This window comes from Leucopleurus acutus (genome assembly GCF_964270905.1).
Source record: "Leucopleurus acutus genome assembly, chromosome: 5".
In the NCBI taxonomy this organism is placed as follows: Eukaryota; Metazoa; Chordata; class Mammalia; order Artiodactyla; family Delphinidae; genus Leucopleurus; species Leucopleurus acutus.
Window position 1 is genome coordinate 120,666,964 of NC_139147.1, and position 16,903 is coordinate 120,683,866.

At 41.2% G+C, this 16,903-nt stretch overlaps 1 protein-coding gene across 2 annotated transcripts in view; it reads left to right on the top strand.

The window, feature by feature from the left end:
- SLC9A9 (solute carrier family 9 member A9) overlaps window positions 1-16,903 on the top strand; it is a gene marked incomplete at both ends in the record, with an annotated part of 539,820 nt that overhangs the window by 431,093 nt on the left and 91,824 nt on the right. For both annotated transcript variants that reach the window (XM_082840556.1, XM_082840557.1), the window contains one exon: window positions 11,538-11,617. In XM_082840556.1, coding sequence (XP_082696682.1) covers window positions 11,538-11,617 — 80 coding nt within the window. The remainder of the gene's footprint in view (window positions 1-11,537; window positions 11,618-16,903) is intronic.

Here is a 16,903-nt window from a genome sequence, read left to right on the forward strand (position 1 = left end):
CTACACAAAGGGCTGGAAAATGAAGTTGGCAATGATCCTGGCTCATATGTACTTTGAATTTTTTTGTCACATGTGTTCCAAGCCCATGCTGGTGCTGTTTTCACAGACTTTATTGCCCAGGAAAGACACTTAACTGCAGGACTGAGCCCAGCAGGGTGTCAGCATACTGGGATTAGGGCCAGAGTGGTGACCTTCGAAAGGGGATCAAAGCCCGTCCATCTCCTTACACTGGTGGGCTGTAATGAGTCCTTAGGAAGGGCTGGTACAGATGTTCACAAAGCATTTTATCTCATATAGATCAACTAATCCATTCTTCTACTTTCACGTAGAACTTTTATCTAAATTTTGTCCTCATATCTTTTTCTTTAAAAGAAAAGTGATAGAATAAGAAAATTCATCAAAGAAAATTCTTCATCTTCCTCTAACTGCCTAATGTTTTACAATTACATATAATCATTGGTAAGGTTACCTGCTAGCTTAACTTTTTTCTTTTGTAATTTAAATGTACTTTATTTTAGCTCATTCATACCATTGTCAATTTAGTAATTACTCTTACCTGAAGATACTTAAACCAGTAGAAAGTATTTTTTTTGTTGTTGTTATTAGAGAAATGAGATAGTACAACATAGTACAGTGAAAACTACGTGGTATTTGGATCTTGGGCAAGTTTTTTACATCTTTGAATCGCAATTTTCCTAACTGTAAAACGTGAATGATAATAATGTCTACTTCTCCAGGTTGTTAGAATTATATTTATGAAAACGACCTAACTTAATCAATTTCATTAAAACCATCTTATCTCGTGAAGGATTTGATGAAGCAGCTTACACCACCACATATGATAAAATAATAGTAAAATATTTTTTAAGAACTTTAAAACTCAGTTAAAAAAATTAAGGAAAGCAGAAACAAAACCAGAGGAGTAAAAAGAATCATGAGTAAGCAGATCATAAGGTCCTATGTACTTGCTAAAGTTGAACCACAAGTAAGCTTTCTGGTAACCAAAGGGGGGGAAAAAGGAAATGATAACCAGTAATATACTAAATTACTATAATTAGAGGGGAAAATTATACTCTGTCCTCAAGCTGTACAGAAGTTCACAGGCCACAATTTCTCGCTTGGGGCTTCCTGTAGAGGACACATAAAGAGTTATCTAACTAACCCTGGTATAATTTACATGGTTCCTACTGATCTTCTGCCGCTATTGTTTTTTAAAAGTGTCCTGGAAGTGTTCTTATTCATGATGGTTGACTACCGAGGTAACTACGTTTCAGAAAAAGGTTTTTTCCACCCTTGGAATAATTCTTATGTTCAATATCAAGTACAGGAAATGGTGGGGTCAGGCCAGAAGTAACAAACCACAGCGTCCATGCAGCTGCCACTTGACCTGGACCGAGGGGGTTTTTTGGTACTTTCCAAACTATGTGTCGAGAACCTGTCGGCCCTCATTTTGCCTGACGACTCTTCGCTTATCATCAACACCTGTTGCTCTGACTAAAGACCAGAAACCTAATTCTTAGGTGGATTGCATTTTTCCACTCAGCTTGCACTTATTAAATTGGTCTTGCATTAACAAATAGGATAATCTTTGCACTGGTCAACTTCTGAAAAAAAGACCTTTCTCTTACTTGCCCAAAGCTAAAACTTTCAGATAATTGTGGCAATTACTGATCATATACTCTCAAAATCAATAATAAGCATATGTAATGACATATACTTTTTTTTTTTTTTTTTGCGGTACGCGGGCCTCTCACTGTTGTGGCCTCTCCCGTTGCGGAGCACAGGCTCCGGACGCGCAGGCTCAGTGGCCATGGCTCACGGGCGCAGCCGCTCCGCGGCATGTGGGATCTTCCCGGACCGGGGCACGAACCCGTGTCCCCTGCATCGGCAGGCGGACTCTCAACCATTGCGCCACCAGGGAAGCCCGACATGTACATATTTTTGAAGGAATTTCCTTTTTCTCTGTTTCTGGAGAGTAAAATAACCTTTGGGAAATATGAACTTGTGGCTGTGACTAACCAGCAATGTCACAATTTTCCTTTTTGCCTTGTAGTACCTTGAAAGTGTGAATGGTGTTACACTCTTACTCATACCAGACCCAGAAGCTTTAAAAAGAATGTTCCACAAGCAAGTATTAAACTTTAAATATATAGTCTATGCAAATGTGCCACTTTGAGAAATGGAAGGTATCGCAGTTGTGATTTTATGTCTCTTAAATGTTAAAAAAAAAAAAGCCCTCAGACAAAATTCCACCACCCCACCCTCGCCCCAACAAGAAGTTGTCCTTGTAATTGATTCTGTGTCCTTGGCGGCCCAGCGTTACAAAGGTGAGACGTGCTGGAGCGCCACACCCCCCTTAATCTTTCAATAGAAAATTCCCGCTACCCAAGAAGGGCTGCCACGATTGCTTCTCTTCTTCCCTTCTTGCCCTTTTTCATGATCATCCTAATATTTGTGGAGTACTGACTCTTGTTATTAACACTGTTCTAAGCACTTTATCTGTGTTAACTCATTTATCTTCCAAGATAAACCTATGAGTGGGTACTGTTATTATGCTTCTATTTTAAATAAGGAAACTGTATACAGAGAAGTTAAATAACGTACCAAAGGACACATAGTGAAATTCAAACCCAGAATCTGGTTCTAGAACTTCCACTCTTAATTGGTGTGCGTGCGTCTGTTCGTTCATTCATTTATTCATTCATACAACCCACCCGTGTCAGGCACGAAGCTAAGTGTGAGGAAGATGCAGCAGTTACCGATTCAAAGTCTTCACCCTCACAGAGCTTACGCTCTAATGGGGGACACTGGGAACAAAAAGGTAAACAGCTACATACTATATGTTTAGAGAATGGGAACAGTAGAGCAGGTACAAGGATGGAGAACAATGGAGGAGAGGCTATGGCTGGCCAGGGCAGGCCTCTCTGAAGAAGTGGCATTTGATCAGAGTCCTGAACGATGTGCAGAAGTGAGATGTGTATGTGGGCTCCGGGGGGAAACAGTCCAGCCAGAGGGAACTGCAAGGATGAAGGCCCTGGCCTCACAGCGGGTTATGGTGCGCTCCACGCGCAGCAAGAAGGCCAGTGTGGCTGGATCCCAGTGGGCAAGGTGGGAGCCAGTGCAGGTGGATTCGGAGAGACCGAGAGGGGCCAGATCACCGGCCACGGTGGTGATTTTGATTTCATTCTAATGTGTGATGGCAGCAAAAACTTGCAGGTTTGGAATTTAAAAGTAATGGAATCAACTTTTTTAAAAACTCATTTTTCTTCCATTTCGGACTCTGCCAACTGTTACAGTGAGGCTAATTTTCATCTTTTCTAACATAATTTTATTTTGAACACTATGCTGGCTTCTCTATGTGCTCTCTTAATGCTAACTTCCGCGTTTATTTTTGCTTCGAGAAGTCCCTTCATTGAATTCTGGTTTTGGTTGTCATTTATGCTTGTGTGTAACCTGGGTGGATAAGTTCTGGTCACCACAGCTCAAGAAAGTCAAAGCAGAGCTGAGAAAGGTCCAGAGAAGAGCAGCTTCAATGAGCAGAGGGAGATTAAAAGAATTACGATTTCTCCAGCAGAACGACTACCACTAAGAAGGGATACAACAAAGTGTCTGTAAAAATACGGAGGCTATGAGTCAGGTGAACAAAGACTTGTTTTCCAAATCCCAGAAAACCATAACTTAAAACACCCTTAAAACTGAAAGAGCTCATTTGGAGAAAAATAAAAGTATGTGTTCTTCTGCACAATTGATACTTAAATGCTGGAAATACAAGTAGGTTCAAGAGGGAAAGAGATTAGCAGATGGTAGGGTCATCTAGTCATGAAATAAAATTTAATTTTGCCTTGTGAATATTTTCTAGATATTGCTAACAAACCTATAGAAAACGGAATAAAGATTCCCACGTATAGGTTCCTCGGATCTAACAATTATCAATATTTTTCCATACTATGTCCCCATGCTGTTGGAGCTGGCCTCACAGAATGTAAATTCCATGCTATACCAACAAATATTTCAGAAATAGAACAGTAAGCTCTAAAACTGACCTGACCCAAATGAAGGGTTTTTTTATGTTATTGTAACTAATAGTACTTTGAGAAAAATAAAATGACTATTTCAGAGCAAGTATCTTGGGTTTTCCCTTGGCCAACACTGAATTTATTTTGGTTTTACTTACGGCTTATACACCCAAAAGTGTACACCCTCCCCACTACATTTTTACTGCTTAAGACTAAATTCCATATATATATATATATATATATATATATATATATATATATATATATATATGGAATAGAATATAGAATCTATATTTACAGATTCTATAATTACATGCTCTAGAAAACAGAAATAATAATGAGGAAGAGGAAGTGCAGGAAGATGGTAGCCTCAATTTAGCAATTAGGTGCCGTATGTAAAATCACATTTAATCTTTACCTTGGCCAATCGAGATCCATATTATAAACCCCATTTTATAAATGATGAAATTGAAGTTCAAAGAATTAAAGTAACTTTCCCAAGACAACAACAACAACAAAATTCCAGCCGCTTCAATAACACCCAATCTCCAATTTGTAGTTCTTCAACTCAGTGAGACTGCTGCTCTCAGCTTGAATTGTTCTCTGCTTGGACTCTAGCTCCTTGTACTACAATTGGGAAAGGGCAGAAAGAAAAGAGAATATAGGGCTTACCTCATTTGTCCTTTGCTACCTGTTGCCAATATCTGAATTCTATCATGTATTTAGGATACCAGTTATTCTTACCAGCCATTATGTATTTTGCAAGTAGTTTTGTAGGGGGAAACATTGTTTTGTTTTGTTTTCAGACAAAAATATAATACTGTATACTCAAATCACAGGCCTAAATGTAGAACCCTTATCTTTGCTATGGTGTTTGTGGTTTGGGGCGGTGTCACTGGGAAACAGCATGAGCTAGGATCTTCTTGTTCCAAGGTGCATTTTCTACTCCAGTGCCTTTTACATCTAGAATTTATAATTCCAATATGTAATTGTATCAGCCTTCTATTGCTGCTGAACAAATTATCCCAAAACTTAGTGGCTTAAAATAACAAACGTTTATTATCTCACAGTTTCTAAGTGTCAGGAATTTGAAAGCAAATTAGCTGAGTGTTTCTGGCTCAGGGTCTCTCATGACGTTGCAGACAGGATGTCAGCCAGAGCTAGTCACCTGAAGGCTTGACTGGGTCTGAAAGGTTCACTTCCGTGTTGGCAGGAGGCCTCAGTGCCTTGCTGACTATTGGCAGGGAGACTCGGATGCTTACCACATGGATCTCTCTATAGAGTGGCTTGGGTCCTCACAATATGGTAACTAACTTCCCTCAAGTGGTTCAACACAGACAGAAAGGAGGAAACCACAATGTTTTTTTATGACCTAGCCTTGTATATCACCATCCCTTCTGCTCCATTCCATTGATTAAAAATGAGTCATTATATATCGTCCACACTCAATAGGAAGGGAAATTAGTCTCCATCTTTTAAAGGGACAAGTACCAAAGAATTTGTGAATATACATTTTTTTTTTTTTTTTTTTTTTTTTTTGCGGTACACGGGCCTCTCACTGTTGTGGCCTCTCCCGTTGCAGAGCACAGGCTCCGGACGCGCAGGCTCAGCGGCCATGGCTCACGGGTCCAGCCGCTCCGCGGCATGTGGGATCCTACCGCACCAGGGCACGAACCCGTGTCCCCTGCATCGGCAGGCGGACTCTCAACCACTGTGCCACCAGGGAAGCCCCGAATATACATTTTTAACTCACCAAAATATTATATTTACCTGAACCAAACAATTTATTTTTCCCTGAATTAACTTGAATCTCTTGTACGGACAAAGTTATTTGAAGCAGACTTTTTTTTTTTTTTTTTTGGTAGCTAAACCATGAGTTTAGCCCATCTGGTAGTGTATCTGTGATGTCTACATTTCCTCTTGGCATTTTTACCCATCCTTATCTAGTTGTTTCCTTCATTCTTTCTCCCTAAGCATGTATTTTGTGACTATACCTTCTTGGGAACGTTTATGAATTTATCATAGTGTGAGGAAGGTGAAAATATTTGTATAAAATACTCTCTATGTGGAGGCTAAGAGTTAATTTTACCTTTTAAAACGTAAATTTGAAAAAAAATTCCTGTTGACTCTCAATTGTATCATGTCCCCCTTCTTCAGAATCTAGAAATCGTTCTCTTTAGGGACAGAGAATCCGGTCTTCTCCTTGGTAATCAGAAAATCAAGGCAATAAACTTGAAATTATTACATGAATACATTCCACACTGGGAGGTGGCAGGGCAAAAGTACTGCTGTCAAATCCCATTCACACTGACTACTTGAAAAAGTGCTCTGGAACCCATAAGGAACTCTACAGATTTGTTATGATAATTATCTGTCTTTGTCATCATTCTGTACAACCTCCACTGACATTAGTATTGAATATGAAATCTTAGAAATAGGAAAATCTTCTCTCTCTTAATCCATTGAATCCCCGTGAAGTGAGAAGCAATCCCATATGACTAGCCCAGAGCAGAGTTCCTCCGGTTCACTTAGCAAAGGCCCCTCCTTTGAATATTGATAGAGGAATGTATTTACATTTGCTTAGTTCTTTTTCATTAAGGTTAATACAGCAAACAATTCCCTCTTGCTTCAGTGTCTGTTTTTTAAAGATTTCTGGCCAGAGCCTTTGTTTTCTTTCAGGGATCCAAATAAGCATAAAACAAAGAGTACCTTCCTAATTTTCCTGGTGCTCCCTCTCTAGGGTGGTGCTAGAGGGGTCACTTAAAAGACAACTGCTGGGCTTCCCTGGTGGGTAGGATTGAGGAATCTCAGCTGGTAAATGACAATGTCTTCTCATCAGACACCTCCCACCTGGGAAAAGAAGCCAAAGATACAATGTTTTCTTTGAATACTCAGGAAAGTTAAGGAAAACCCAAGAACTCTTTCTCAAGGAAGTTAATAAGTCCATACATCATTCTGGGTCCTTAGCCCATACTAGTCTGTGATGTCACCAGCCCATAACACCATTCTTAATCAAAATCTCCCTACTGGGCTTCCCTGGTGGCGCAGTGGTTGAGAGTCCGTCTGCCGATGCAGGGGACACGGGTTCGTGCCCAGGTCCGGGAAGATCCCACATGCCGCGGAGCTGCTGGGCCCGTGAGCCATGGCCTCTGAGCCTGCGCGTCCGGAGCCTGTGCTCCGCGACGGGAGAGGCCACAACAGTGAGAGGCCCGCGTACCGCAAAAAAAAAAAAAAAAAAGACAACTACTCACTCCTTATCGTGCTCAGCCACTTCCCAACCTCTGATCTATTCCCTTGTTTAAGGAGAAAAAGGAAAGATATCAAATGCCCCAGTCATTTTTACATTTTCCCAGAAATGGAAGATAATAAAGGAAACAGAAATTACACATATATCAAACACTCTGCTTCTTAGAAGTAGCAAGGGCAAATAAAAGCTAACATTCAATGCCCTTGGATCTCCAGTTCCCATTTACAGCTGTGAAACATGAGGCTCAGATCTGGAGAGCGTATCATTATTATTAAATGGTAGACAGTAGAGAGTCAGAACTCAAATCTTGGTCTTCAGTTTCTGGATCCTCTGCTTGTTCCAACATGGATGCCACTGCCCCTCTGGCATCAAAGAACTCAAAAAAAGAAGACATATTGCTAGCAATAAAGAGACTATCACCAAGTTCCAGATTCTTCTTCTGATGACTGCTTATATCCCTTGTCCTTGGGTGTGATCTGATCACTGCTTCAGAATAATCCAGGTAAATTGATGCTACCTGCTGTCCTCTGCCCATCTGGGCCCTCCCAGGGGCTTGTCCTCTGTGCTGCCTCATCAGATACCTTCCCTGTTCCAGGGTGACTGCAAAGGCTGGCCTTCCCTTGGCACATTTATCCTCAGCCCCCAGTGAACAAGCAGAGCACACAGTGGACTAACTCATTTATTTCTACTCATTTATTGATGGCCTTTCATAACCCAGTTATTAAGTCATCAATAACTTCAGAGAAATAAATGAATGGATCCAGAATTGGGCCAACAGCTATTTAAGACATACACTGAACATTTTATCTCAGATCAGCAGAAACGTCAATGCTGGGTCATCCATGGTATTTCCCTTACCTGGAAAAACATTTTCTATGTTTCATTCTAATTGGAGCCCAGTTTATTTCTCTACAAAGCAGTAAAATGAATAACATCTCCAGTATCCCAAGTAAATTAAAGTTTGAAAAATAGATTACAAGTGTTAACATTTTTTCCAAAATGCTACCTAGTATGTGTTGCTCTCATCAGCTGGCAAAAAATAACCTTGGAAGATTTCCCAGAAATAGAGTATAAGCTCTTTCAGGAGTGCCTGTACGTTCTGATATATTCCCCTCAGGAAATAAAATAAAAAGGAGAGGAAAAAGGGAGTAAAAGGCAGGGAGGTTTTCCAAGACCTTCAGAAATCCCTGAAACCAGTATTTAGGAGTCTAGAGAAATTTCTAACACTGAAGTTAAGTTTCTTCAGGGACACTTTCCAACCCATCAGCGTTCACCCAGCTGAGGGGAGCCATGCATTTTCATTACGTTTGGGGGGATATATAGCTGCTGCATCTCAACCTTCAGTATCCCAACCTCATCTATTCAGATACCCATTTGCCCTAGTTTGCTCTTCACTTACACCCACCTAGATGACAGGAATCAAGGCTGCTGCTGAGAGGCCACAACTGTGCTTGGAAACCTCTCTGTGCGCCAGTTGCCTCAGTTTCCTCATCTGTAAAATAGGAATAATAATATATGAAAAGCACTTAGAACAGTGTCTGGCACATGGCATCTATTCAAGGAGTGCCAGCCGTTATTGTTGTTGTTGTCATTAATGAAAAAACAGTATTTTCCATTAGGACCTCAGAGACCAGCCAATCCAATTTCCTCAATTCATTTTACAGGCGAGGAGACTGCAGCCCAAATAGCCTATCATACGGTGTGTGTGCTTTCCGAAGTTCAAAGGCTGAGTGAGATACCAGCAGAAAGAACAGCACCTTTGGAGTCCTTTAGTCCTACGTTCAAATTCCAGCTCTATAGCTTGCTAGCTATGTGACTTTGGACTCAGCTCTTCCCTTCTCTGGGCCTCTCTAGGTCCTCACCTGTAAAATAGGTATAATGCAACCTACCTTGAGAGTTTGTTGTGAAAATTGAAAAACAATGACTGAAAAAGTTAGTGACTGGATAATGTGACCAGCGCCTTGCCTAGGAATGAATGAGCATTCCACAGCTGGAGAATATTATTACAAATGTCATTCAGCTGGGCTGCTGTGGAGTGGGTGCTAGAATCCTGGGCCCCTGACTGCCAGCCAAGCTCAACACTACACAGCCCACCTTAACTTAGAAACAAACAACCAAACAGAAAAACAGGAATTTGCTTACACTCCTTTCTATTAATTTTCTTCAATGACTATCTTGTCATCAATAGATATTGTCAGCTATCAAAATTACCTGTGCCTCTGGATGGATAAAATATGTAACTCCTTATTGTTCTTAAGGAAAGAAAAGAAGAGAAAAGAAAAGAGAGAGAGAACTCCCCAGGGCTAGCCCAGAGCTTTACTACCTAGTTTAGTTCAGGGATAACAGTTTTACTCTGCCAGCTGAGCCCCAACGTGCTGACCTGTTTGAGAGACAGTGACTCAGAAACGACTTGCAAATGTTGCAAGATGATGAAGAAAACACTAAGTATAGCAGTGACTTTGCAAATCTGACACCTTTCTTGGGGTAGAAATAGCTAGAGAAAGGTTCAGGGACAGATGGAAATTGAACTGGACACCTTGGTTTCCCTTTTGTGGAAATGCCATGGGTACATTCTAGCTCTAGATAACAGGGCATGGCACTCTGGGTCTATCAGAAAACAGATCTATGAAACTCTGACATCATCCATGAAAAGATCATAGATGTCCCACTGTGGGACTTGGGAATGGGGCATGTGGTCCATGACCAGGTAAGTTTGAGAAAGGCTTCCCTCTCAAAGATTTACAATGCTCATTTACAAATGAAAGATTCCAAAAATTTCTGAATGTAACAAACCTGGTTAACATTCTCAAACCCATCCTTTCCTGAACGATCGGCACAGAACTTTCATCAACATCACGTAGAACAGTGGCATACTTAGGAACGCCTTTTAGGAAACTGTTCAGTGTTGGAAATCAGAGATCTTAAAACAACCAATGAGAAAGGCTGCCAGTTTGGGTTTTCATTTTATTGTGGAGTGTCTGCTTCAACCATTTTAGACAAAGGATAAGTGGCTGCTTAGAAAGGGAGGGACCGCACTTAGCATCCTTGTATTCCCCTTTTGTTTGTGGGGCATGGACCTGCAGCGTCTGCTTCTACATGTGTTTCAGAGAGCAGAAGACAGCCTTTTGTGTTCAGTTATTTATCATTACCCATCCGTGGAACTGTCTGGAGAGGGGCAAAAAAGTAAATAAACAAAGTAAAGTAAATCACCTTGGTTTCAACTAAGGGCTAGCTTTGGAGCAGTCAGTGGTTTCTCACTGTCTTCCATGCCTCATGATTTCTTGAGAATGTTCACGTTATTACTGGACTGTGACAATTTGGGCATGGAAACCGAGGGCCCAAACAAAGCAATGAAGTCCATGTTAAGATATAAATGCTTTTAATGATGAAGATAATTACAACTGATTGAAGTCTGGAATTCTCTTAATATGCAAAATGAGATACACAGAAGAGGTAAAAACGTCCCTGAATCTCCTTCATACCACATTGCAATGTCCATTATCATCTCTCTAAAGTTCACAAAAATTTTTCACCTTTTTCTCACATTTTCATCCTCTACTGTTACATAAACACCTATCAAATGCTTTCTCTTTTGTCCTTTTCTTCCTCCCTCCCACTGTGGTCCTTTGAGGAAAAAAAAAAAAGAGTGAGTGAGCATGGGGTCCGGGTAGACAAACACATTCATTCAGTTATTAAATTATTACAGGCTTCTTAACCGGAATATCTATTTCAAAACTTAAGAATCGAAGGGGGACGATATCAAAAATTAACCATAGGCTTTGGTAGTGATCTATCAAAAATAAAATGAATGAAAACTAGTTTAACAATTATTAGACTGTTATCCCTTTAGTCTTGACCTTTTGGTAAATCGTAAATAAATACCATCCAAATCTGACAGAAATAACTGCAAAATTCCCACAACAGCAATCTGACAGAAATATCATGTTCACTGGTGTCAACAAAGTGGCATTTCTTAGCTGTTTAATAAAATAGGAATTATGAAAAAAAGTAAACGTTGAATTATGCCACGAGAACCTCACCCATATGGCAAGATCCATGAGCTAATCTGCTTGGCAGCAGGTTCAACATTTAGATGAAAATACCTGTATCTGGAAAGATTTTTTAAACGTGGTTAAGTTGAATTTGGCTTGACACATATTCTTATAGTTAAAATATATTAATATTATGTACATACTATGTATTCATGTTGATATTATATCTCAATATTTACAGTGATCATTTATCCAATGCCTTTTTCTGTTGTCACTCGCTAGGAAGCCAACAACTCTGGCAAAAGCGCGACGAAAACAGAGACTGCCTGGCTCTTCAGAATGTGGTACAGCTTTGACCACAAGTATCCTTTGATAATGATAATCTCCCAGGTCCTGCTACATGGCAGACACTGACTTCGAGCACTTAATCATTGAGGTCTGCGCTGCTGCTCTTCAAGAAACGCAGAAAGGTAAAGCGAATTCACGAGCAAATTTAGCCAAAAGAATGATTTCGAAACATAAAAAGCTGTGTAGTCCATACTTAAGTGTTGCAAAGAGCTAAAGTGAAATCTCTCAGAGGCAAATGAATCTGGTGTGCTTGTGGCAATCTACTGTTTCCTAATGCCCTATGATAAAATCATAGAGTCCTGAAAAACTGATCTATTTTACTAATTTTACTGTTCATCCCTTTGTAAAAATCTTACTTCTGGTGGAGTCTGCTAGGGTGACAAAGCTCCTTCACCCTTCTGCCAGGAACACATTTGTCTGTTTTTGTTTCATGCTGTAAAAAATGAAGGGGGAGGGGGGAGGGAGGATGAATAGTCCAAGGAGAAGAATAAGTCCGGTCATTACATTGTGAAATAATACTACTTTGTTTTCCAGGAAACACTTGAGTAAGCTTTTTCTAGTGACGGGCAATTTTAAAATTCTAGCAATCAGTGTAAACAGAGCGGCTCAGATACACCTTGCCATGCGACTCACAGAGCTGAGAAGTCAGGCCTGAAGGGCTTTGCCATTGTGAGTTGCAGTAAGTGGTCCACCTCTAATCCCAGGCAAAAGCGCCACAGAAGAAAGGAAAGAACTGTGCTGAAAATTGAATGTGTTGGGTCTTTGTAGTTAGTTTTCCACAGTCACAAATCCCTCTCCTTTCAGGGAGAAAATGTCAGTCACTGGGAGAGTTTAAAGCAGCTCAGCAATGATTAAAGCCACAACAGATCAGAGGGAAAGGAAGAAGAATTAAGAACAGGGGAAAGAAATTCAAAGAATAAGATGAAGAGGAGGTAAAAATGGAAAGGGGAGAAGAAGCAAGAGAAATACAGGAAATTCACAGCAGGAAGGAAAGGAAAGCAAATTCGAGGAATGACTGTAGAAAAAAAAAATAAGTAAGAGTGAAGTGAAGACAAGCCCATTGAAGATTGCAGAGATAAGCAAAAGTAAAAACAAGGTTAAAATTAGAAAGCAATTCTAAAATAGCAGAACATTCCAAGAATTATGAAATGAGATGTGGAAGGTAGAGGCTTTTTGAGGCTACAGTTTTGCTTTTCCATACTTCTGTTATCTATGGGCAAATACCTTGCCTCACTCAATCTTGAGCTTTCATGGACAGTGTAGGTTGCCACCACCCTAAAAGTGGTCCATCTTGGCCATTAACTGCCTCTTGGAGGTTCTGGTACCTCACTAACCAGTCACTGGTCTCTCTGAGGGAAGCCAGTTCTTAGCAGGTTACGCTGGTTTGTGTTCCAGTTTGTTTCTATTCTGGAAACACAATTTTCTCCTGCTGTTGCTTAAAGTATCTGATAACCAAATTTGTAGGAAGTTATAAAAATGTGACTAAAGAGTACATATAAAGGCTGCTTGATTACAACAAGATGTACAGTAAGAAAGTGTCTTTTGGGGTTCCAGGACCCGATTTCCAACTTGTGGAAGGGGGGCTTCCCCACCCATCCAAGCAATGCACCAGGTCAGTGTCCTACAACTCAACTCAATTCTGACACTATGTCCCTGGAGACAGGGTCAGATCTCACAGGTAAGGGCTCAGTCCCACAAGGCTGCCCCTACCACCACCACTTCAGAAGCCAGCCACAAGCCCAGGTTGTTACCTATGCTTCTGATCTATCGGCTACATGTTGGAGGTTCCCGTGACCTTCTCCTTGGGTTTGATTGATTTGCTAGAAGACCTCATTACTTACTAGATCATTGGTTTATTATAAAAGGATATAACTCAGGAACAGCCAGATGGAGGAGGTGCATAGGGCAAGGTACGGGGAAAGGACATGGAGCTTCCATGCCCTCTCTGAGTGCACCACTCTCCTCGAATCTCCACCTGTTCACCAACCTGGAAATTCTCCTAAACTCCATCCTTTTGGGGTTTTATGGAGGCTTCATTGCATAGGCACAACTGATGAATAATTAACCATTGGTGATTGAACTCCATCTCCAGCCTCTCTCCTCTTCCCCAGAGGTGGTGAGGGTGAGAACTGAAAGTTCCAACCCTCTAATCTAATGGTGGGTTCTCCTGGCATCCAGCACCCAACCTTAGTTAGGGTCCAAACGTCATCATTAACATAACAGAAGGATGCCTTTTTGCTTTCATCACTTAGGAAATTCAAGGGTTTTAAGAGCTCTCTGCCAAAACTGGGGATGAAGACCAAATTTCTATTTCTTATTATAAATCACAATATCACAAAATGGCAAATCAGAAATTAGATAAAAGATGTTTTTGTTCAAATTCTGACAGCGTTGTAAGGAATGCTTTGCATTGCATTGCAAAATGGAAAAGATAACTTGGAGACAAGAAAATGTAAGTAGGAACCCACCCAAATTTTTAGCTTAGAGCAGTGACACTAAATTCAGATGATGTCATAGTTTTTGTCTCACATTTCACCGGGGGGTTATTTCCATATGATTATGGACAAACTAGCAAAAAATGAAAGCAGACTTACACTCTCAGTAATATCTCTTCTCATGGTAATTTGTCCTCCTGTGCATTCATCCTAGAAATTGCGGGGCTACCATCACTGCATAAATATATTTTCACTTAGACAACAGAGTTTTTATATCCTAGTTATGCTCTGAATTCATACCCAGAGTGTAGCAAACCAACCAGTTTCCACTCTGTAAACTCTTGATTTATCCATATTTTTAGAGAAAAATTATCCCCTTGGCATTTACCGTCATCCTGTTGGCCACCTAGAACCCAGGCGATGTGCCCCATGGACCTCATGGGTAGACTATGCCAGCTGCTGTCAATGTAGGGATGATCCCCCCAACTCCGGGGTCAGATTGCCTGGCTGAGGCCAGAAAGAAAGTGTGAGGCTGAAAGAAATGGATTATGCAGTTTGGAGCTGTTCAAGTTTCATTTTAGTAAAATTGCATCATGCAAATGAGGCATCATAAAGAATTACCGACAAAAGAAAAAGAAGAATAAATGAGCCTTCATATGCACCTTTGTAAGTCAGGATTCTCCAGAGAAACAGACACAGAACCAGTCAGGAGTACACACACACACACACACACACACACACAGACATTCATACATACATATACATATAATACACATACACATAGGTTTACTTCAAGGGATTGGCTTATGTGTTTGTGAAGGTGGCAAGTTCTGAATGTGCAGGGCAGGCTCTCAGTCTAGAAACTCTCCAGTAGGAGCTGAGATGCTGCAATCTTAAGACAAAACTTCTTCTTCCTCAGGGAAGCCTCAGTTTTGCTCTTAAGTCCACTCAACTGATCAGATGAGGCCCACCCACCTTATTGAGGATCATCTCTTTAAAGTCAACTGACTGTAGATGCTTAACCACACCTAGAAAATACCTTCACAGCAACACCTAGATTAGGGTCTGATTGAATAACGAGGTAGCCTGGTCAAGTAAACATGTAAAACTAAGTGTCACAGTACTCAATTCACATCGAACTTATGCCCAATATTCAGACCCAAGGATACAAAGATGCTCTTAACTCACCATCGGTATCAATAAAACAAGTCACTATGGCTCATATAGTCTTGTTTTCTTTTTTTCTTAGCATAATTAATACATATGCATTCCCATAAAAATTTCCCAAAACGTACGGAAAAATTAAAATAATAAAAATTAACATTCCATAAGGATGAACCATGGCCAAGTACCGTGTTGAGTGCTTTACGTTATAATTTCATGTCACCTCCACAGCTCTGTAAGAGGGTGGCTCCAAGGGTAGAGTACCACACAAATGGACTGCTGATTGTCTAGGCCTCTGACAAAACAGCCTGTGCGGGCTGCCCTGGTGGCGCGGTGGTTAAGAATCCGCCTGCCAAGGCAGGGGACACGGGTTCGAGCCCTGGTCTGGGAAAATCCCACATGCCGCGGAGCAACTAAGCCTGTGTGCCACAACTACTGAGCCTGCGCTCTAGAGCCCGTGCTCAGCAACAAGAGAAGCCACTGCAATGAGAAGCCCACGCACCGCAACAAGTACAAATAAATAAGCCGGAAGCCTATGGTGCCAAAATTGACAATTAGTTAAGATTTCACTATGATTCCCTGTGGGCAGCAATTCTGAGTCTTGCGGTGCAAAGCAGAAATTGAGAACGGGGCTATGAGAAAGGGAACCATGTTACTGAGCACCAGTGCTTTGCCATCGAGAACATTCTTTCATTTAATCCTAATAACCACCCTTTTGGTTTCATTCTCACAAAGACTCTCTTTGAGATGGAAGAAACAAAGTCTCCAAGAACTTAAATAACTTTCTTAGGTTTCCATAGCTAGTGTCAATTCCATGATCCAAGCCCGGATCTGTCAAAATCTAAATTAGGGACTTACCCGGCAGTCCAGCGGTTAGGACCCTGCGCTCCCACTGCAGGGGGCTTGGATTCGATCCCTGATCAGGGAACTAAGATCCCACATGCTGCACGATGTGGCCAAAAATTAAATAAATAAATAGACTTCGAAACACTTCAAAACAAAGACTGTTAATGACAAAGAAAGGCATCACATAACGATAAAATCCATAAATATACTTAAATGAACGCTCTCACTGACAGCTCTATGTCCATGATAGCTCTTATCTACACATATACCCCATTTCCATACGTCCAGAATGTCACTCTTAAAGCAATGACTGTTATGACTGCTTACATTATGTCCTACAGAGTTCACATCCCAAGCGGCTGTTGAAGATATAGGAGGTGATAAGGTTAGGGGTCCTGGTCGGTCACCCTAAGAACACCACCATAAAGGAGTCTCCAAGTTTCTGAATCACGTTCTCAACTTTTCAAAGGCAGAAAGTTCAATACGCCAAAGACTCCGAGAATGGTTTCGTTTCATAGAAACGGATGGACTCTAGCCAAGCTCAAGGAGGCACAAGTAGAAACCAGACATCAAATTCCTAAATCATCATATGTGTCCTCATGGGGAGGGATATTCTCTCCCAGCCCTTAGCAGGGTCAAGTCGCAGTCTGGTCCCCAGTGCCCCTCCGGCCCCTTCTCTCCCTGTGGCTCGCTGGCTCACCCTGCTTCAGCACCCCGGCCTTCCTGAGAAACACCAAGCACATTCCTGCTTCAGGGCCTTCGCACTGTTTCCTCTTCCCCCTGCTTGGGATGCTCTTCTCTCAGACATTCGCAGGCCTCCCTCCTTCACCTCTTTCATCCAACTTGGCAGTGAGA